Source organism: Podarcis vaucheri (assembly GCF_965113315.1).
Source record: "Podarcis vaucheri genome assembly, chromosome: 6".
Taxonomy (NCBI): Eukaryota; Metazoa; Chordata; class Lepidosauria; order Squamata; family Lacertidae; genus Podarcis; species Podarcis vaucheri.
The window spans coordinates 8,346,236-8,370,022 of NC_138764.1; the positions used below are offsets into that span (position 1 = coordinate 8,346,236).

Sequence of the window (23,787 nt, forward strand, 5' to 3'; positions counted from 1 at the left end):
GCCCCATTGCAACTCACCAAACCCATTCCATTTCTGGTTTGGCCAACAGAGGAGAGCAGGGTGGGGACCGACCATGCATGCTGCCTTTTCCAGACAGGGATATTCAAAATGGTGGGCATGCTACCATAAGATTCATGTGTGTGCATTAAGACGGGCTGTATTCACACTGATGCTCAGAGATTGTTGAGGAGGAAAGCTGAAACCTTATGAATGGCAACCCTAGCAATCATTTGAACATTTTTTTAAAGACACATTCACAAAACCTTGGCCTAAGGCAAGATGGGGGACAAATACAGTAGGTAGAGTGATTTACAATGAAGAGGATGAAGGAAACTGGAACTGTCACTGATTCATAGCGATAGTTGGGACGTGTGTCATTTTGGCTTGAGTTAAATGTGAATTCTAAGACTCAGCTCTGACTTTGATGGTTGGCTCCACTCTGTTTTCTGTTTTTAATTTTGCAACCCATTCAAGCACAAAGGATCTTCCTCGGAAGTGGACAAGACACAGATATTAAACTGCAATGGAGAGAGCACTGCTACTGTTACCTGTTTTGATGGAGCCCATGATGGGCTCAGAGCTAACAAGGCCATGCACAGCCACCAAGGACACAACATACTCTGTGGACGGCTGCAGGCCAAACAAGGCAGCATGTCTCTTGGTCGGGTCTAGCATCACTTGCTTGGTTTCCTCTTTGTCCTTGGGGCTGTAGTTCAGTATCAGCCTATCTGCTGGAGGAGAGGGGTCACTCCAAGTGATGTTCACACTGGAGGAAGTCACATGAGAAAAGTGAAGCTGTGTGATTGGCCGGAACCCTGAAAACAAGAATGCAGAAGAAAATGGCAGCCTGGGTCTTATTTAGCCAGGAAACATGCAAAATGATGAAAAAGATGAGTACATCTGAGCATGTACAAAAGGACCAAAGGGTAAGGCTGTATACACACTAAGCCATTTGTAGCAGAAAAACATAGTGCTTGTCAATCCAGAATAGATGCTGCTTCCAAACTAGATTGATTCTATATCCTGTCATTCACAAGAATGGGTGTGGCTACATGATGCACATTTGAAAACTCTCCCCTTGATTAGGTTATCCATGCCTTCCCCTCCCTGCACATACCCCAGGTGAATGGAGAGGAAAGCAATGGTTGCAATCTTGGTATATGCCCACCCACAATGCCATTGGGCGGGTGTGGATACCCCCCGCCCAATAGCTGGGACCGCTGTACATTTGTTTTTAAATGGACACACTGCAGAGTATTGCAGAATCCATCTGTGATCAGCTTTTATTTTCAGAATGAAACCAGTCTCTCAGAAGCACTTTTCATGGGCAAAAAAATTGCAGTGGATCTAGACCATGCAGGAAAAAAAGGACTCAAGTCTCCATTGATTCAATAAAATACACAGTCCCAGTCTTCTGTAATGAGGGTAAAGATTATCCATTCTAGAAATGCATTTTCTGAGCTGTCTTGAGTTTTAGGCTTCCCCCCTTTAGGAATTAATCACTGGGTGCAGTTTAAATGTTCTGCATTTGACCGCTGCCCCAAAAGGTGAGGTCAAGGTAGGGTGTAAATCTGAGGAAGGGGGAACAGGAAAAATGGGGCAACAGAAAGAGGGCGTGCGAAGGCTCTTGCAAACATGCATGTCCGTTACCTGGGCTACTTCTGCACTTAGCATTTTGGAAATGATATACCCATCACATTAGGCTCAAGCTAGATGTGCCACGAGACATCTGTTTTATTTTATTAATTAGCAGTGCCACACAGTTATTTTGAAAATCAGGGAACCGGCACTCTGGGAGAAGTTTAACACTTTCCTCCCCACCTCAAACCCCCTCCTGCTATTATAGCAGAAGAAGACATGCTGAACCTCTCTCCCCACCAACACCATGGCTTAGACACTCTCTCACAGAGCACCACATCACCAACCTTCAAAGCAGCTAAGTGGGGCTGCAATTAGTAAAATAGAGGGCTCGTCAGTGGTGTATCTAGCAGTAGTCAACCAGCAGACAGTCGTAACAGACCCTCAGAAAACCTCAGGTGACTCTCAGTACCTGTGAAGGCATCCACTGTGCTCTCCAAGCTCTGCTGACGGCCTCTTTCAGCAATGACAGAGATTGTGTATTCAGTTCCAGGTTCCAAGTCTGATAGTGTGAGCTCAGACTTGTCTTTGGCAACGGTAACCTCAGATGCCATTCCTGAAGCGGGGATGAAGATGACCCGGTAGTGATCAATGGGACCCTTGGCTTTGGTCCAGGACACAGAGATGGATGACTCTGTGGAAGCTGTCACTATGAGGTCGTGAGGGCTGTCGAGCTCTGCAGCAGGAGGAGATTTAAAAAGGTAGCCTATTAACAGCTTGGAATGCACAGGTCTGAGTTTAGATTTTTACACTCCCAAGCACCAGTTTAGCTAATGCATTTTGGATTAGTTGTTGTTTCTGAGTCACCTTCAAAGGTAGTCCCATGTAGAGAGCATTTCAGTAGTCCAAGTGGGAGATAACTAGAGCATGCACCACTCTGGTGAGACAGTCTGTGGGCAGGCAGGACAAGGGGTTTCACAAATACAACAGGGCTTCCTCCGCAACAAAGGTGGTTCAGAATATTTTCACACCAATAGCACTTCTGTCCCCCAGTAGTGAATAAGAATGAAATAAATAAGTGACAATTCATTGTCTCTTAACAGTGTCCCAAAAATTCTTCCTGGGCCTAGGACAGGCCAGAGGCATCTAATCATAGTGGCGAAGGGGGGGGGGGGTTTGCCTTGCCAGTGCTACTGAGTTTCAGTTGAATTTGATAGAGATGCCATGGCTTGGCTAGTTTGAACCTCTCTATGTGCAATGATGTAAGTAGATGAAAACTTCATTGGCCTTGAAGCCAGTGGTTCCTGCCTCAGTGGGTCATCACATAGCCCTGTGCAAGCATGAGGCTTCTGTGTGTGTGTGTGTGTGTGTGTGTGTGTGTGTGTGTGTGTGAACTAGACTCTATTGCCTCCTTTAGCAATCTCTCTTCTCCCTTGACTATGGTGTGGAACTGCAGTATAGAACTGAGCTGGGCTCACAAAAGTAAAGGGATCCCTGACCATTAGGTCCAGTCGCAGACGACTCTGGGGTTGCGGCGCTCATCTCGCTTTACTGGCTGAGGAAGCCGGCATACAGCTTCCGGGTCATGTGGCCAGCAGGACTAAGCCGCTTCTGTAGAAACCAGAGCAGCACATGGAAACGCCGTTTACCTTCCCGCTGAAGCGGTACCTATTTATCTACTTGCACTTTGACGTGCTTTTGAACTGCTAGGTTGGCAGGAGCAGGGACCGAGCAACGGGAGCTCACCCCATCGTGGGGATTTGAACCGCCAACCTTCTGATCGGCAAGCCCTAGACTCTGTGGTTTAGACCACAGCACCACCCTAAAAATACAGATCCAGAATCCTTCGCGGTGCCAGCACACAATCAGAGTGGTCACTGAAAGTTATTATGATGAAGAAATGGATTTTGGTAGTGTTGATGGAGCAATGTGATCTATGAATCAACACCCTAGAAATTCTAAGGCTGCCTTTGATATTTGCAGTTGTAATCGCTGTACAAATATCACATAAAGGCAAAAGCTGTTTGCATTTGCATTGAAATGCTGGCTGTAAATACTTCCCCTTGTGCAAAATGCCAGCTTACTTATGTGTCTATAAAAATTGACAGTCTCTCTCTCTCTCTCTCTCTCTCTCTCTCTCTCTCTCTCTCGATGTTGGGATAATCTTTTGTACCATATTCTCTCCCTCCCCCGTTTAGGTCCCTTGGCTGCTCACTCCAAGACACAAGGAAAAGCGTTCTCAATAAGAGCTCCCTCATCAGTGTGAAGAAGAACAGAGATTTTGGCTTCAGCTGCTAATTCTTGTTTGCCTCTATTCTCTCACAGGAACAAACAAATGGGGGGCAAAAGAAGAGAACATTGATAGAGCTTCCGACAGGGAGAGGAAGGGTAAAAGAGCACTTTGCTTGTGACTCTGCATGCACAGCCAGGGTTGCAAACACTCAAATCATTGCTCAATTCAGAATAGGACTCCTGCTAGAAATCATTTGCCAACCGGATCCCTGGAGCAGAAGTAACCAACTGAGGCTTGCAAAGGCATTTCACCTGAATCCTGGGCGGGACCTCCCAAATTTGAACAAAAGGTGACCGCCAGGGATGTGGAGGTTACCATAGTGCGTGGCAGAGTGACATGTCTCAGTACAACCAGCTCCTTCTTTTAGACCTCCTCCACACCCTGATAATCTGCTTGGTGAAATTACTGCATGAATTCGAACTGGCCAAGTACTGCAGAATGAACTAACTGAGGGTCACTTAACCATGTTCTGGAGCCCCTAAGTATGGCTGAGGATTCAAGAGATGGGCGGAACCCACTAGTTTGGCTCCGTAGTGATTTTTTAATTTAAAACAAATCCGTGTGTCACTCACCAGTCCTTGCATTCATGGTAGCTGGAACACTTTGCTTGCCATCCATTACAGCTGAAATTCCAACTCCATATTCTGTTCCTGGCACCAAATCTGCATGTGGACACACAAGAATGCACAGATTAAGCAATGAATTGTAACTATTTCCCCCCACATAGTGGTATCTTCTTGTCTGACTTATGGATGGGTGACTCTGACAATTTTCTTTCTTGTTTTCTCCTTCTTAAGTTCAGTTCTCCACATTTCCATATCAGTTTGCATTTTTTTAAAAAAGTTCTCCTGAAGTTTCACCAGCATTGTAGTGCAAATGTTTTCATGCAATTTTGCATAATGTGCACATTTTTGCAAAGCAATTCCCCCTAATGCAACACATTTTTGTATGTTATTTTTATCAATATATGCATCTCTGTACATACTTTACCCCAGTATATGCATTTTTGTCCTCATTACTTGGCTGGAAAATTGCATTGCAAAATTCAATCAAATTTGGCTTTTGAAGGATGGCTGCGTTCAGTTCATGGTTTTTCTTCACAAAGTGCCTATTATTGAATCGCACCCCCCCCCCCCCATTCCCTAGTCTGGCTTCACTGCTGTAATTTTGCCATGGTAACTGGGTAAGTCACTAAAAACATAAATGAACAATTGTGCTAACATTTTCTGCTAAATCACTGATAATAAAAGGACAAAGTATGGGGCATTAGTTTGTGTTATTGTCTGATACGACCCGAGACTTGGGGGAGAAGAGAAGAAATTGAATGTCATCTCAGAAACAAATACCATAATACTTTCGATTTAGTTTAGAAATCTAGAAACATTTCCAACAGGAAAGGTTAGTTTTCAATTTGTTCCTGAGGATTGTTCAGTTGATCTAGGCCTCCATCTTTGAAAACATAGACTTTGTTTTGTAGTTGCTTAACTCTAGTTTGTTGTCAAAGACAAAAGTAGGCTGAGTGCAAATATGTAGATGTGCAACCTCCTTTCATCTCCACTGCAAAGTAAAATAGCCACTTCATGCATTATGTGATGTGGAAGTACTGTGGTACCTCTGGTTACGAACTTAATTCATTCCAGAGGTCAGTTCTTAACCTGAAACTGTTCTTAACCTGAGGTACCACTTTAGCTAATGGGGCCTCCCGCTGCGGCATGATTTCTGTTCTCATCCTGGGGCAAAGTTCTTAACCCGAGGTACTATTTCTGGGTTAGCTGAGTCTGCAACCCAAGTGTTTGTAACCCAAGGTGTTTGTAACCCGAGGTACCACTGTAAGTGGTAAGCACCTTGGCCATTGGATTCAATATGACTCTTCTTTTCTGGCACAGATGCTATGAAAGGGTTTGTGGGGCATGGATGGAAAGAATCCCTCTTCCACCTTGCCATGAGATAAGGTTGACAGCGCTTTGTACGCTTACTATAAGAAGGTGGCTTCAAGTAGAGGTGGGTAGACTGGCCTACTAGAACACTGAGATCTACCAAACTAGGTATGGTGCAACATACAGGAACAGGAGGCAACCATATACTTAAAATTAAGGAGCTAGGTGCCTCTGAGCCAATGCTCTGTCCAGGTAATTAAAAACAGGGAGTTGTTGATTTGTTGCATAGGAAACCCCCCCCCCCAATTTTAGGCTGAGAAATCAGAATTAATTTTAGAGAAAAGAACAGTCACCTCTTGACCATTAATGAGACATACTTCAGTTGCTTTCTGCAAAGCTAAATTTCAGACGAGAGAGGATCCAAGATAGCTTTATTTGTTACCAAACTGATTTGACATCTAACATTTTCATTTGAGTTTCTTATTTATGAGGCATAAATGAAACACTCAATAATTTATGAAAGAGCCCAGCTTCCCCCTGCGTGCCGTGGAAATATAAGTATCCAGCTGCCGGCAGGAGGCCTGCCCTGTGGTTTCTGGCTCATCAGGGGAGACAGCAATTTAGTTAATTTCCAGGCAATCTATCATCTATTATCATTATTGGATCAAAGCAGATGCCAGTGGCTCTTTGTCGGCACCCTTTGGGTTTATTTCTTTCTTCACTGAATGGATATTGGCAATTTCTCAGAGGTACAAAAGATGTAAGATGGCACACAATTCCTCTCCACGAGTGCAGACAAAATGTAAACCAGGAAACAAATAGTTCCTTGTCACTGGGGCCAGCCTGTTACCCAGCCTTGTCTCCTTGAGCTCCACTCATTTGCACCCATTTGAAGATCGCAGCACTGTGGGGCGACTCAATGGTTTGTTCTGTACAAACCCATAATTGAGAGTGCCCAGGCTAACACAGCGCAGGGCTGAGCTGACTTCAGTTTTGTGCAATGGTCTTTGTTACTACTAGAATCCATGGGGCCCACCAATGCATTTGAAAATTATGAATAAAAAAGAGGGCATCTTCGGGATCTCTTAAGTAACCTGTGTTATGTAATGCTCAGCAGGCATTCTTAGCTCCAGCATTTAAGGGTTAAACTACACAAAACATAAAATGCATCGTTTGGAGTTTCATGATTTTTGCTTTTTACATGGCAGACAGCAGCAGACAGCATCAATGTTTGATGTCTCACAGTATTTTAATATTCTTTTGGAAGCTGCCCAGAGTGGCTGGGGAAACCCAGCCAGATGGGCGGGGTATAAATAATAAATAATAATAATTATTATTATTATTATTATTATTATTGTTGTTGTTGTTGTTGTTGTTGTTGTTGTTGTTGTTGTTGTTGTTATTATGTCCTGATCAGCATCAGGACCACAGTATGTCGGGAAGAGAGCTAATGATTTTCTCCTCACTGTGGTCCCATTGAAAATTGCTCCCACTGAAGCTCCTATTTGACATATTAAGGAAAATGGCTGCTTCAAGTTGTTGGTAGTGATTAGGGCTGGGCGATATCTGGTTTTCAACACTGTGATATATCAGTAGCTAAACACCGTGATATGCTGATATATCACAATGTCTGGAAGGTATCTCGGCTGTTTCTTCTTCCTCACCTCAGGGGAGGAGGAAGCAGCTGCGATACATTGCCCAGCCCTACACACATGAGCCAGAGGACCCTTGGGGCTTGCTTGAACCGCTCAGTGGGGCGGGGGAGCCTCCCACCCACAGCTGAGTGAGCCCTGATGCCCCTCTGGCTTGTGCTTGCTCAGATGAGGGGGTGGGAGGTGAGAGCTGAGAGGTTCAAGGAGGCATCAGGGCTCCCTCAAAGGCACCTGCCTGCCTTTGCCTGGGAACGTGGGTTGCGTCTTTCCTGCCAGGGTGGTCAGTTGCTCCAGGAGGAAAGATGAAGAAGAAGAAGAAGAAGAAGAAGAAGAAGAAGAAGAAGAAGAAGAAGAAGAAGAAACAGCTGAGATACCTTCCAGACATTGTGATATATATATAAGGGGTGATATGATAGCCATGTTCAAATATATAAAAGGATGTCCCATAGAGGAGGGAGAAAGGTTGTTTTCTGCTGCTCCAGAGAAGCGGACACGGAGCAATGGATCCAAACTACAAGAAAGAAGATTCCACCTAAACATTAGGAAGAACTTCCTGACAGTAAGAGCTGTTCGAGAGTGGAATTTGCTGCCAAGGAGTGTGGTGGAGTCTCCTACTTTGGAGATCTTTAAGCAGAGGCTTGACAATCATATGTCAGGAGTGCTCTGATGGTGTTTCCTGCTTGGCAGGGGGTTGGACTCGATGGCCCTTGTGGTCTCTTCCAACTCTATGATTCTATGATTCTATGTTTCCAAGAAGAAGCAGAAGAAGGGGAAGAAGAGTTTGGATTTGATATCTCGCTTTATCACTACCCGAAGGAGTCTCAAAGCGGCAAACATTCTCCTTTCCCTTCCTCCCCCACAACAAACACTGTGAGGCTGAGTGAGGTGAGTGAGGCTGAGAGACTTCAGAGAAGTGTGACTGGCCCAGGGTCACCCAGCAGCTGCATGTGGAGGAGCGGGGACACGAACCCGGTTCCCCAGATTACGAGTCTACCGCTCTCAACCACTACACCACACTGACTTGAGCAAAGTCAAAAGCAGACAATTGCATAGAGCCTGAAATCATGCTTCTCGGGCTCTGTGTGCTCGGTTGCCACCTGCCTGCCTTTGCCCAAGCAGGTGGGCTGCATCTTTCCTCCTGGAGCAAACAACCACCCCAAGAGGAAAAACGAAGCCTGCCTGCCTGGGCAAAGGCAATTTGAGCTGCTGATAACATCGCAGCAGCTGGGGAGCCGCGATGTATTGGCAGCTCAAACAGTCTGAAACTGGTACCGTGATGTGAACACCATACTGGTTTCAGAGAATGTCAAAGTATCGCCCAGCCCTAGTAGAAATAGTTTCCTTTGGGACTATGGTGTGTGAGGAAAAGGCACCCTCTGGAGTAACTATTTTTGTAAAAAAAGAAAATAGTTGTGCAGCTCCAAGTCTCCTGTAATGTGTATTTTGGCTCCAATAAGAGCCCTGATAGATCAGATCAAGGTCCACTGACATCAGCAGGCACTGGTCAGCCCACCAGTAGATCACCAACAGATTAGCGCTTCACCAGCAGCTTGCTTTATCTTTTTTCTTTTCTTTTTGCATCTTGGAATAATCTCTGAAAAACTGTTGACAGTACTCAGCCTTAAGGATATAGGAAGAAAATGATCTTTGTTGCATTTCACTGCACGTAGCACTGTTTCCTTTGTGTTGCAGTTTGGCTTCTGACAAAAACTACATTTTTTCTCTTGCTGTCTGCTGTGGTGAAATTTCATGTAACGAATTATGCTGTAATGATATTATCCTACCCCATTCCAGTGCAAAGGAAACACAATGCAAGTGGAGGAAAAACACACCATTTTCTCTCTCCAGATGAATGGTGGATGCTCAGAACAAACAACAGGGGAGAGCTATTGCCTTCATACTCTGCTTATTTACTTTCTAAAAGCATCTGGCTGAAAACTGAATGTCAAATAAATAAATAAAAACCTGTATTGTGAGTTCACAGAAAAGCTGGCTATAAGAGGATTCTGCTGTAGTGAGAAACCTCTGTCATGGATGTTAGTTTGAAGGGATGCCAAGCTCCTCAGAATATGTACTGAAGGCAGCTCTTCATAAGTATTCCCTCGATCTTATCATATAGGGCATCTCAGGAAGGTTGGGGACCTGGCCAAAAGGCTGTATCTGTGCATGAAGACAGGCAGCAGAGACAGGCCGCGGCATTTCATGAGGCAGACAAAACAAACACCAAAGATAAATCCCCCCTCTAGGGTGGAACGTCCTTGCTGATGGAATTAAGGAAAACCTGTTTCATGCTCCTCTGTAGCAGCCCAGCCCAGCCATGAAATCTCTGCTAAGAGCAGCTTTCAGAAGAGTTTAAGAAGAGCCTGGAAAATTTCCCCACGCTTCCTCCTTGCTTTTCATCTTCTCTGATGCTGGAGACATCTGCACAGAGCTGTGCTTTGGCAGAAGGAAGTGGTGCCCTCAGGAAGTACCACTGAATCTTTCCTCTCCCCATCTCTTGCAGAGGTGCCGCAGCAAAGCAGTGGTGTTCAAGCCTCCAGAAGTTTATCAGGGGCTCCTTATTTAGAAGATCAATAATGGCATATGAATTTCCCTGAAAGACAGATTGTCCAGACTTCTGAGACAGCGCCATCGGCAATGGCGGAGTTCCTCTGACCGAGAGGAACCCGCTCCGTGAAAATTGGGTCTTGCTGCCGCGGCGAAGGCGGAGACCCTTTAAAAATCCCAGGCGGAGGAAGCCTGGGAACGTGGGATTCGGCTGACACCAGGAGCGCCTCCCCTACTCGCAGGGAAACCCTTTTTCAGGGGTCCGAAGCGACATGGGGTGAGTGGCGCGGTGTTTTGAATCAACCGCTACTTTTACGGAGTGAAGCCGCACAGCCGTTGCCGGGGAGCGCTGACTTTTTCCTGTGGACAATTGGACTCTAAACAAGTACCCGTGAGTAGAACGGAAAATTGGATTAAGTATTAAGAAATATTTTAATTTGGCACCGAAACGGGACGGTTCTAAACAGGAAGTCCGCCTCCCGTTTTTTGTAAATAGATTGAAGCAAAAACTTTGTAAGCTATAGTCTGGAAAGTCGTATATAAAGTTCTAAATTTCCTTCATTCATCACCACCAAAACCCCTCTTGGAAGCAGGAGAAAAGAGGGGGATTTTTGACTGTTTAAGCCTGCAGGAGAGAGAGTAAAGAAAGATAAATTTTCCACCGTCTCAAACCTGGGAACGGGGTGTCAGAGACAGAAATTTATGGGGAAATTCATCGACTATGAACGGAACGTCTTTTGACAGATAGTAAAAAAAGAGAGAAACAAATTGACTCCAATGTTGCTTCTTGCAATCAAAAGAAACAAAGTAATTGAAAAGTGAAAGTAATTTTTCTTTGTTGGTCCTGCTTTTAAAAGATGGATACAAATAGAAATTGTCTCCTCTAGCTTGTTAATTTGTTGCTGGAGCTGATCTGGGGACCTCACAGCTGTATGATTAGGATCGTGAGACTAGACTCTAACCTTGGGGGGGGGGGAAATGTGTTTACAAGAAGTCTTGGTGCTTGCTTTTTGCAAGACAAGTGCTTTGCTGGAGCAGATGCATGAGAAGATGGATTTGATGACTGTTGCAGTTAAAAACTTTGGACAAACGGCGAATACCCATATAGAAACCATTCAGGAACCAGCCCAGGAATGTGTTTTGATAGGGCAAGCGCAAGTGCAGAAGAAAATGGAGGAGGTTGCTGTTGAACCTCAAATAACACAAATGGAGAGATCCGAGGCCTTGCAGGAGTATAAGCCGCTGTTTTTGAAGTTTGAATCTGGAGTGGACCAGGGGGGGTCTGGAGTTGTGAGGGCTCTTAATTTTGGAAAGACTTTGAAACATGCTTTTAAATACTTTCTGGATTACAGTGTTGACTGTGGGGAATGGGACTGTGGGGAATGGGCTGACCTGCTGAGGAGAGATGGAGATACTTTTGGATTGGAGTCCTCCCGAGACCTACCCCCCAATGAGAAAGGAAAGAAAATACGAAAAAGATCAACAAAAGACAAAGTAAAGGGCAGGTATAAACAAGAAGAAGATCTGCAGAAGGGACATGGAAGAGACTTAAGAGCCTCGGACATAAGAGCACCAGGTTAATGGATTAGATGGATGAGAAAGGACTGACAAAACCCGAGACCAGGAAGAAGAGACGATGGATGAAGATTGGAAGAAAGTTTCAAAATTTATTTAGAAAAGTATTGTAAAATTAATGAGTATTAGAAAAATGTTGGGATGAAATTATTTGGCTTTAGCAGAAATGTCAAAAAGAATTATGTAAGAATATGTTATGGTTAAAATAATTTGGTATATATAAGATTTAAGTTTTAAGTTTTAGGGTTTTTTAGGGTAAGATAAGGTTAAAATAGATTAAGGTAATTTAAATGACAGAATATTGTGAAAGATGGAAAGGATTTGCTGATATAATTAACAACTAGAAAACAAAAAATGGAGGTGTGAGGAGGTTGTTGAAATAAGTTAATGAAAGTTAAGGATTTGGGAATATTAGACTTGTTTTTTAATTGTTTGTTTATTTTTGTTTTTTGATTTAGATGTATTGTGTGTTTTGTTATTTTTTTTGACTTTGGTTTTTATTGATCTGTATTGTTTAATTGTTATGTTTATCTACTTCTTTCTCTCTTTTTCTCCTTCTCTTTTCTTTCTTTTTTCTTTGTAACTTTAAAATTCTCAATAAACATAATTTTTTTAAAAAGGGGAGAAAAAGAAAGACAGATTGTCCAACACACTACTGATCTCCACCTACAAAACTGCTGGGAAGAGTTGGGTTTATTCTAGAGCTGACTTCCCACACAACACTGCTAAAGACCCAAGAGCCCTGAGTTCAATGGTTCTTATATTCCCAAGGAAGTGTGACAGGATTGCAGGTGAAATCTGTCAGCCCCATTTGAGAATTAACAGGATTGCTTAGTGGATGCCTTTGCCAACTAAGGGCTTAATAGCACAATTGTTTCCTGCAGTAAACACCTTCTGCCTTGTGCATCTCTTTTCTGCTTGTGGCACACTGCACAACGTTTAAAACTTTTCTACTTAGTGTGATTGTTTTAAATGCGCTGGTGAGGATTATGGTAGAAAAGTCATGGAGAAGGTGGAGTAACTCAGAGGCCCTTGGGAGCAATGCTGAACAAGGACTTGGAGGGAGTTTGGCCAAGTACAGAGACAGGGGGAATTTAAATTACTAATCTCTGTTCAGAGAGACTGTAATGTGTGGAATAGCATAGAATCATAGAATAGAATCATAGAATCATAGAGTTGGAAGAGACCACAAGGGCCATCGAGTCCAACCCCCTGCCAAGCAGGAAACACCATCAGAGCACTCCTGACATATGGTTGTCAAGCTTCTGCTTAAAGACCTCCAAAGTAGGAGACTCCACCACACTCCTTGGCAGCAAATTCCACTGTTGAACAGCTCTTACTGTCAGGAGGTTCTTCCTAATGTTTAGGTGGAATCTTCTTTCTTGTAGTTTGGATCCATTGCTCCGTGTCCGCTTCTCTGGAGCAGCAGAAAACAACCTTTCTCCCTCCTCTATGTGACATCCTTTTATATATTTGAACATGGCTATCATATCACCCCTTAACTTCCTCTTCTCCAGGCTAAACATGCCCAGCTCCCTTAGCCGTTCCTCATAAGGCATCGTTTCCAGGCCTTTGACCATTTTGGTTGCCCTCCTCTGGACACATTCCAGCACTAAAGGTGAGTTCATCACCCAGTGGCTATAGCATCATCATCACTACTTGGAAGTTTGGAAGAGATCCAACATCACTTGAAACTCAATATTGTTTCATGTTCTTTGCTTCCTAGAGAGATATAATGTTTCAGGGGGAGGGCTTTTCAGAGGAAGTTTGTCTGTGAGTACTGGATACTTTGGGGTGCTTTGTGATATTTATTTTAAAGCATACAAGGAAAGCAAGGGAGAGTGGACAAGCAGAGAGACACTGTACTAGTCTTTAAAACAGAATGTCCTTGGAGGCCCCCTTTCCCCAGCTGACTCCGTGCCAGGCAGCTGCAAAAATTCGGACTTCTGCTTCCTTTGGCGGCCAAATGCCAAAATGCCAAACTGTTTCCCTTCAGTCTCTGCCCACAGCAGGTGGTGTGTGTGTGTGTGTGTCCCATCATTAGTAGCTACTCACCATCAAAAGCCACCAATGGCCATTTAAGGTCAGCCTCAGGATCCATTAAAAGAACAGTTTGACTTACTGACTGTACAAAAACCTAAAGTAAAATTAACCTCACTTTGCATGTTCATTACAACACTCACAAAATGTTTACATTTTAGAAAAATAGTGCTTTTAAAAACAATCATGCAGACATACTCAAAATCAACTATAACATTTCCCTGCTTGTAAATTCCGTGAGGAAAAATAAACACCACCCACGCCGTTGATGAGGAAGCTTACCTGTGAGGGTGGCCCTGGTTGTGGCACTTGCACTTCGTGGCACTAGAAGCTCATGGTATTGCTCTCCGGCCAGAGTGCTGTAGATGACCTTGAAATTCTCCACCTCTGCCTCACTGTTGTCCCACTCAAGTTCCAGGCTGTCATATGTCCGGGAGAGGACACGCAAGTTCTTGGGAGCATCAATTTCTGCGTTTGAAAAAGACTTGCTTTACTCTTGCTTCTACAGCTACAGTCTTTGTACTCTCCTAAACTGTAAGCCTTCGCATAAGAAAGACATTTTCAGAAATGTAACCTTGCTGTTTATTTAAGAAAGCTTGCTCAAGAACTAGGAGGTTTTTTCCCAACACAATCCAAGTGAAATTATTTTGATTTCCTGCTATCTTGTTCTCCTGCATAAATCCACTCTGAGAATTCGAGCCAATAACTCTTGCACAGAGCCAAGGAACTTGCTCATTAACTAATACTAATGATAACCCTTATCATTCATGTAATGCATTAAAGTATGCAAAGCACTTCATGGTCTTTATCTAATTATAATTTGGAGAACATTGTTCAGTGAGACATCTACTTTATAATATAAATATAATGTGTAGGTCTGAGACGATAGCAAATCTGCCTTATTCACTAATAAGCTATTTGGATGGTTAATGACTTTGAAAGGAAATCAAATGAGGGAAAGCCAAGTGATCAGATTTAAAGTTGAAACACATCTGAAGAAACAGATTCAAAACTCTCAGCACTCTCAGCAATATTTTTCAATAAACTTCCATATGAAGTTGTCTTATATTGAGGCAGTTCAATCCAGGCCACGCCTGTTTACTGTACTAGGAAGTCGTTCTCTGCAGCCTCAGGAAAGAAATATTTCATGGCCCTGCTGTTTGAAATCCTTTTAAATTTAGGAACGGAACCTGAGCAGTCTACGTGCAAAGCAGTCTACTCAAGTCCTTCTTATTGGCTTTCCATTGGTATCTAGTTGGCCACTGTGAGAACAGAATGCTGGTGGGCCTTTCACTGGACTCTGCAGGGCTAATCTTACCAGGGCCACAGCCACTCCCCTAAAGGCACCAGAGGAACAGGAATGAAGCTGTCCTGTGTTGAGTCAGCCCTTTGTTTTCTCCAGCTCAGTTCAGTCCACTGTGACTGGCAATGGCCTTCTGGGTTCCTCAGACGTCTTTTCTAGCTTAGTTACCCAAGAATCTTTTAAAACAGAGATGCAAGCACTAAACTATGTTCCCAATCAAGACATGAATTGTGGGTTTGAGGCGACAAAAGATTTCACATGGAAATATGCACTCTGTAAGCAAGCCCCAGCCTTCCAGAGAGTTCATATTTTGAATTCCAAGTGCTGCACTGATTTTTCAGTTTGTGTACATTTTCACTGCAGAACTAACTGGAGGTCACTAACTGGAATCTTGGCAAATTCAAAATAGCATTACGTAGTGTTTTGTGTGAGTGGAACAATGTCTGTTGTGCGCCCACATCCTTCCCCTGCAAGACTGTTCTGTGTCCATCCTCCTCAACCATCTGGAGCTGATGTGGGGAAGGTACAGGGCATGCGTTGGTGTGGCTTTTTTGAGGGGGAGAGTTAGGGGAGAGGAAATGTCAATTGCCTATCCTAATCTGGCTACAACGTTTCTCTTCTGTGCACCCTTTCGTTCCATGGCCAGGTGCCATTGAGGAGAGGGCTGCTGCACATTTCATAGTTGTGTACAGGTATGGATTTCAGCAGGTGTAACTTGTCATGTATACAATAAGGAAAGGTGCAGGTAGTCTGCTCTTCCTTGGCATCTGGCCACTCATTTGGTTCCTTCTTTTTTCAGTCAGCACCAAAGCTCGTGTACGGAATAATGCTCTGCCAGAGGTCCTAGGAGGTATTCAAAATGTGCAAAATGGAAGCTCTTGGGTTCTCCCAGCTTCTAATTTTAGCAGTCTTAAATTCAGTTTTCCTCATGTCAACACCAGTTTGCAATTTCTTTTCCTTTAAAAAGGCCTTCAAAAACTCACCAGCATATTAATGACTTTCTCCTAATATACACATTTTTGCAAAGCAATTTCCCCTGATATAATAGATTTTTGTATGTTATGTTCACTAATGTATGCATTTCATGCACACTTTAACTGCACGGCTGCATTTTTGTACACTGCAAAATTCAAAGAGGTGCAAATTTTGGGCAATGGTAATATTTCACAAAGTGCAAATAGGTAGGTTTGTCTTTAAATGTGAACTGAACTCTCGCCTCCATTACTAATCCAAACCAAAGCTATACAGTGGTACCTCAGGTTACATACACTTCAGGTTACATACGCTTCAGGTTACAGACTCTGCTAATCCAGAAATAGTATCTCGGATTAAGAACTTTGCTTCAGCATGAGAACAGAAATTGTGCTCCGGTGGCACAGCGGCAGCAGGAGGCCCCATTAGCTAAAGTGGTGCTTCAGGTTAAGAACAGTTTCAGGTTAAGAACGGACCTCGGGAACAAATTAAGTACTTAACCTGAGGTACCACTGTATTCTTATATTCACTTACCTGACTGAACTTCCAAATAGACAAGCATGGTACCCCTGCCCGTACGGGCCAGTTGTGACCGACTCTGGGGTTGCGTGCTCATCTCGCTTAAGAGGCCGGGAGCCAGCACTGTCCAGAGACACTTCCGGGTCACGTGGCCAGCGTGACGAAGCTGCTCTGGCGAGCCAGCACCAGCGCAGCACACGGAAATGCCATTTACCTTCACGTTATAAAGCGGTACCTATTTATCTACTTGCACCCGGGGGTGCTTTCGAACTGCTAGGTGGGCAGGAGCTGAGACCGTACGACGGGAGCTCACCCCGCCGCGGGGATTCGAACCGCCGACCATGCGATCGGCAAGTCCTAGGCGCTGAGGTTTCACCCACAGCACCACCTGCGTCCCTACAGATTGTACTGTAAGATACACTTATTTCCCATTCAAAGTAATGGGACTAACACAGAGTTTGTGTCCAATGCCTTCCAAGTTAATGCTTTTTTCTGATTCAGTTGTTACACTTCCATTTGTGCATCTTTGAGGTCTCCTTCCCTGCCATTCCCACAAGTGTGGTGCCAAACTGGTGGTACTGAAGGCAGATTGTGAACACCCTGTGTAGTGTTGAAACAGGAGTGACAGACTTATAACACCACAGTTTTACTGCCTCATTTGCCTTTTTGATTATGACACAAAAATCAGAGAATGAAAGACTCAGCGAATCAATTAAGTGCACATCCCCCTTACTCTTAAGTGCAGCCAGCAAGGCCTCTTCATACGGATAACTGCATCTTTATGACGGGCAATATCAAAGCCATAAAACAGTTCCAAAATCTACTTTGCTCCTCCTCTTTTACAGAACTGTCATTTAAAGCAGTTCACTCTCTATAGGCTTTGAATTATTTAATTTTTCCTAAGTATTCCTGCATAGTGACAGCAGATGCACATTACATTCTGCAAGTGCCTGTATCACCTTCCCACCCCCAATCTAAAGCTGCCTAAAGCAGGAGGATGGAAAACTTCATTAGCCCAGCGGCGTCTGCCCTGCCTGCGTCACCTCAAGAACAGCGTCTCCCCAGCATGGATGACCTTTTACATTGCAAACAGATTTTATTACTGATGCTGTTGTTGGAGTAATGACTAGTGAGCGATTCTTTGAAAACAGGGTGAGGCAGAATGAAAGCATGCGTATGGTATTGCAACACCTCATGCCTGCCATTGCCAGGACGTATGAATCTCCTTTGTACCACAGGTCCATTTAGCCCCATTGGCAGAAGCTCTCTAGGATTTCAGACAGATGCGCCCCCCCCCCCCCGGCTAATAGCAGAGCCCCGTCAGGTGCAGATGCTGGAGGCTGAAACCACAAGCTTCTGAATGCAAAACAGATCCTCTGCCACTAAACTACAGACTCTTCTATAGGTTGGGCATCTTCATGTTGTAGAGAACATAACATACGAATGCATCTTTAGCTGCAGGTGAATAGCAATCGGCTAACGCTTGTTTGTCTTGGGCATACCTGTGACGAAGAGGGTGACTGCGGCGTCGCTCTCATTGGTCCCACGGACGGCAGCGATGGAGACTTCGTACCGTGAGCCAGGGCGCAGGGCCTGCATGGAGTACTGGCTGAGGGGGGGTTGTAGTCGGAAGGTGGTCTTTCCCCCTTCTCCATTCTCGAGGCCATACTTCAGCAGAATGTAGTCAACTTTAGCCCGGGGTGGAGTCCATTCAACAAACGCCACTGTGTCTGAGACATCTCTCACCAATATCTGGGTTGGTCCGTCAATTACTAGACACAGTTGGTGCATTAAAAAAAATGGAAGAAAGAGACACATTATACAAGAGGAATAGACAGAGAAGAAAGACTTTAATGGATTTTTGCCCTAAGAATCTATACTAAGGACGTGTGCGATTTCTGCTTCTCCATCCATCCTCTTGGATATGCGTGGAAACTGTAAGCAGGTAGCATTGCTTTTAGGAAGGACAAGAACGAAAAATATATGCGTGGACATATGGGTCAGAGTTACTCAATTGCTTACAAAGGCATGCGCATGCCATGAGGATCCCCTAAGGATCATTTAATCCTGAACTGGAGTTTCTGCACTCAGCCGCCATTTCCATCTGTACCATGTGCAATAATGTGTGCAATTAATTCCACCTCCTCACCCACATCCAACAATGAATGGAAAGTAAATCAGCTCAAATTGGGCATGAGGGGAGATGGGGGTAATTGCCCGCATCAGCAGGACTACAGTACTTGGGTTGGAAACTGAAGCTGCACCAAGCATTTGCTGGTTTGCACTTGTGTGAGAAAACTAAGCTGGAGCTAAAACAGGAGGCAAATGCTTGTTAATCACTTGTGTACCAAACCATCATTACCCTGCTGTTCTCGCTGTGCATCTAATCTCAGACTTATTTCTTGCCTGTGGATTTGAGGACTATTATTCCAGTTTCTATTCCACAGGTTTCAGTTTTCTCCCTTTGTGCTGGTGAAAGCCTAAACTGTGTTCTGCAAGAGGCACATTGGCCTCGTAAAGCATGGTTTGGTGGTGGAAAGTTATTTATTTGTTTTATCACATATGTTCAACTCAATGGGACTGACTACGGAATCAACAAGTATAGGAGGTTTGCACTGTAAATTGATATTCCTAATAAAAAGGAGGAAGAGGAGCTAGAAGGGGACAGATGTGCCAACATTTGGTTTAGTTCACTCAGTCACATGCAATATTTCACCTCTCTTGATGATTGTTCAGTGCTTGGTAAATCTCAACCAAGTGTTTGAACAGCCTCCACTGAAAAACATTGTGTCTGACGTTAGATTATTGAAAGTTCTCTTTGTGATGTTTGATCTGAAACTGTTTATTCAGCTATGTAAGTCAGTGGGATCAAAAGGTAATATGTATGCATATTTGAACCCCAGTATATTTTATTTTCATGATAGCCCATCATAGCACAGGCCAACCTACTACCCTTGTAGCTAAATCTTTAATTTCCCATCTTGTAATTTCCACATGGACAGTTCATTAAGAAATTTATTCAAATAATATGATCTGCAAGGCAAGGAAGGCAAGGAAATTTGAGCAAGGCAAGTGCTTCTAGCTGCCATTTGCATTTTTAAAAGCATGCACATTTTCAGGGCAAAGGTGTCTCATTTGGCCTGAGGCAAAACCATCTTTCCCACACCACACCTACAGATTCACCTATGCCATGTAACCCAGACAAAAGCTGGAGGAGCAGAGCAGCAGAAAGAGCAGAGCTGTAGCCATATCCAAACGACCTGAGCAAGTGAGCAAAGTCAAATAAGTTTGCATGTCTATTGGATAATTATTTATGTTTGTTCTTAAATTGTGGGAATGTGGAAACCCAGTCTAATAGACCCTTGGCTGGAAGAAAACAGCAATCACCCCATTGCTATGAACTTTTAGGTAAATGTGAGGATCCTAAAATGTATCATATCTGACGTGAATAGAAGTCAGATTTCTAGGAAAAACAGATGACGAAAGGTGGCCAAAGGTGAGGTATAGGGAGGAAACCCAGAAGGGGAAGAAGGGGATAATTCACATAGAATTCAAGTGGATATATTCTCTGCAAGATTTGCTGCTCTGACTGTGTCTCCTTCAAATCAGTCTACAGTAGGGGGAGGTAATTTTGCTGCTTTTTGGGCATCCATTGATAATTCAATAACTCTTGGCAAAGCATTTCCCACCCTAAGAAGAGGATAATGCCCACAGCTTCTCTGAATGAATTCTTGACTCCTTCCAGGCAGGAAGCAGGGCAAGAAAAGTGACTCATGCAGAAAGTCAGGGGGTGGCTGAGGTCTGACGGTGGGCAATTTTCACAAAATCTAACAGGAGGCATTTTCATGTTTAAACATGAAGCGTGCCTCCAAGTTTTAATTACTAAACAAAGTGTTGTTCGGAACATTTGCAAAATGCACCCATAGATGAACAAACACCAAAAGAGCACTTTAAAAGGGGCAGTTGCTTCAGATGGCCTGTAGGTGCCACTTGCAAACCACATCCTGCAAGCCATTCTAAAGCAGACAACATCTGTAAAGGAAAAAAGAAAGAAAGAGAAGGAATGTCTGTATATTCCTGCTGACATAATGACAGGGTGACTACGATCTGCATCAGAACCGCTGATTCTTGTTCAGCAGACTCTCTTTTGTCTGAGCGAAAGGGCTGCTTGTACAAACGTGATACTTGGCACACCATTTCCTACTCCTCACTCCAAGGTCCATTAATTGCTTTATAATTATCAACCATCTTGGCACATCCCTCTCTCTGAGAACTTTGCAAGAGCTGTTTATGCATTCTTTCTTCCCCCTTAAAGATGTTTCTTGGTGAATGGAGCCATTTGACGCAATTACCAGGAGCCGGCTGAATGAGATCCTCTTTGCTGCAGCTTCAAAGCTAGAAACAAACAGGAGCTAGAATACTAACTACCCATTCATCTGTTGCCCACAAAATGAGCCCTGTGAGATCAGACCAAAAGTTTAGCTCTAGTCCAGCTTCCTCTTTTTAGCCATGGTCAGGCAGAGAAGCTTCTGGGAATGCCAGCAGCAGAACAACACGAAGGCAGAAACTCTCCTGTTTGTGTGTACCAGGAATTCAGAGGGAGGCTGCCTCCGAATATGTGGGTTCCATTTAGGTGTACAAGCCTCAGTAAAATCTTCAATCCTACCTGGAAGGAAAATTGCTGTTAACCCTCAAACTCACGCAGAACTGCAGGGTGGGCTACTCACAGGTTGAGACACTGGCTGAGGCTGGCGGACTCCGGGCTTGTTCCTTGAGGGCAACCACATTGACTGTGTACTCCTCACCTGGTTTCAGGCCCGTCTGATTAAACGTTGTCACGCTGCTAGGGAGCTGTGCAATCACGCCCCCTTCATTGTCCTAGGGAGATTAAACAAGCTGGCTTGAAGTTTGGAAGAAATGGTGGTATTAGCGAATCAAATTTTAATATGATTCCCTTCATATGGGAAGATTGCTTTGCTTACACATGTGTTCTGAAGTCCAATAAACCCCAGCATATCCCAACCTTTGATTTATTTTTTTCTTTAGATACTCGCTTTGTTAAATAGGAAATCTTAATTTTCAGGGCCAAATTACCACATTTTTCGCTCTATAAGGCACACTTTTTCTCTCCTAAAAAGTAAGGGGAAATGTGTGTGCGTCTTATGGAGCGAATGCAGGCTGCGCAGCTATCCCAGAAGCCAGAACAGCAAGAGGGATCACTGCACAGTGATCCCTCTCGCTGTTCTAGCTTCTGGCTTAGCCGTGTGAAGCTTCTTCAGGGCAGGGGAAGCCTTCATCCCGCTGCCCTGAAGAGGCTTTGCACGGCTATCCCAGAAGCCAGAGCAGCAAGAGGGATCACTGCTTCTGGCAGTGGGATTCAGAATAATTTTTTTCTTGTTTTCCTCCTCTAAAAACTAGGTGCGTCTTACGGTCTGGTGTGTCTTATGGAGCGAAAAATACGGTACCTATCATACCATACTCATGTCAATGTGTCTCTGATTCTTCAATGTTTTTGCAAATAGCAATCAGTATGGAGGGCATGTATATTGGGACTTCGACACCTTATTACAAACAAAACAAGGCTTGCCACAATGCATTATACAGGCACAGAAATTATGATTTTCAATAAACACAACCTTAAGGGTCCTGTTCATGTGTTACTCATATGTAGGGTCCTGCCTTGTGGATGGAGGAACAGGAATGCTCTTTCCTGCAGCAACCCAGCATTGCACTCTGCTACTTGCAGTGAAATTCCAGCGGGTGAGCACACAGGCTCAGGTACCCTGGTGAGTTCCTGCTAGGAACCTCCTGGGGTGCCCAAACTCTGCAGAAAGCAGGACTGAATTCCCCAGGTATATCAGCTGATGTGGTTGGACAATAACCCCACCCCACATCCCCATGGGCCAACTTTGACAGGTGTGCAGGACAACCCACATGCCAAGCACTTGGCGTCATTATGACACCAGATGATTGACAGGTGGGGGACCCACTCACTTGACAAAAGGTGGGGGAGATTAGCTCTGGCCCATCAGGCCAAAAAGATTCCCCTGTCCTGGGATATAACATGTTTGCCTTAAAAAGTGATCACTCCCTATTCAACTATCATGGAAGAAATGTAAAGGCATCAAACAGTCCTAACTACTGAGATCTACATACCCTTCCTTTAGAAATGTATTATGAGTGGGGAAGCAGAGTAATTCAGGCACTCACTATTTGTGCTAGTAATGCAGCCTCCACATTGGCCCTCACAGTATTAGACCCTTAGAGATGGAGATGACCAATGTAATTTGCCCCTGGCAGGAAAGGAGAACCAGTAACCCACCAAAGCTCCACCATATATGAAGCCAATGGCATCTGGACCACATTGTGCCACAAACAGATGGCAGTCAGCTTTTAACACTGCTGCATCCTCCTGCTGCTTTCTGTCCTCTGGTGGATCTGAAGGGACACTGGCACCAACCAATTCAGCCTCCCTCCTGCCCCTTGCTCCCTCCCCACAAAAAAACCCTCTGACAATCAAGTAACCCAGCTGAAACACAATGGTCTGACTCTCCTGGGCTCCAGTTGGATGGTGAGAATGTGTTCTTGGAAGAAGGACCACTCTAAATGATACAGTTACCTTGGGGATAAAGCTGATCTCCCAGCCATCAAACAAGAAGGAGAAGGGCTCCCATTGCATCTCGACGGTGGTCTCCGTGATTGTTTTGAACTGCAGCCCTTGTGGAGTGGAGAGTTCTGGAACATAGCGGTGAAGAAAGGGTGGGGGAGAGAGGTTGTGTTAGCTGCACTGTAATCCAGTTTTAATTGTCAACATGTAACCCAAATCTCTACTTTCCATGATCAAAACCACGATGAGTGGGAAAATCAGCTACAATGGAAGTGTGGTTCAGTGGTAAGCTATGATGGAAGTGTGGTTCAGTGGTAGAGCATGTGAATTGGAGGCAGAAGGTCTCAATTCCTAGCATTCCAGGTAGGTCTGAGGAATATGAAATGGAAGAATATCAAGAGCCCCTAACAGGACCATGGGGCTGCTTCCAGCTCCCCTCAGGCTCTGATCTAATCAACTTTTAAAATTCCCTTCTCAGTACACCTAACAGCCTAAACAAACTGTAATGTAATGAAGATTAAAATTATTTTGCCAATTCTACTAAAATGAGTGTCTGCTCTTAGAGATGACATTTAAGGATGTATGCATCATCAGGATGAGCACACAAAAACTTGAGAGGTACAAACTTTGACTGGTGCTGTATGGTATAAATATGCATGCTTGAACCTACAGCTTGTATCTCTCAGCTCCTCTTTCTGAGGATGTCAACTGTCTAGCAATAAGCTCTTCTTTGTTGGAACAATGCAGCTCACTGCCTGCCTGGAATCTCTGCTAGGCTTTGTATACTTGAGCGATTTCACAAAACTTGTCCACCACACACAGAC

At 44.2% G+C, this 23,787-nt stretch overlaps 1 protein-coding gene across 3 annotated transcripts in view; it reads right to left on the reverse strand.

The window, feature by feature from the left end:
• The window catches only part of TNR (tenascin R), a 395,170-nt gene that overhangs the window by 30,617 nt on the left and 340,766 nt on the right, over positions 1–23,787 (reverse strand). For all 3 annotated transcript variants that reach the window (XM_082229016.1, XM_082229014.1, XM_082229015.1), the window contains 7 exons: positions 22,976–23,091; positions 21,084–21,234; positions 17,859–18,128; positions 13,845–14,030; positions 4,444–4,533; positions 2,051–2,314; positions 549–815 (listed from right to left, as the gene is read on the reverse strand). In XM_082229016.1, coding sequence (XP_082085142.1) covers positions 549–815; positions 2,051–2,314; positions 4,444–4,533; positions 13,845–14,030; positions 17,859–18,128; positions 21,084–21,234; positions 22,976–23,091 — 1,344 coding nt within the window. The remainder of the gene's footprint in view (positions 1–548; positions 816–2,050; positions 2,315–4,443; positions 4,534–13,844; positions 14,031–17,858; positions 18,129–21,083; positions 21,235–22,975; positions 23,092–23,787) is intronic.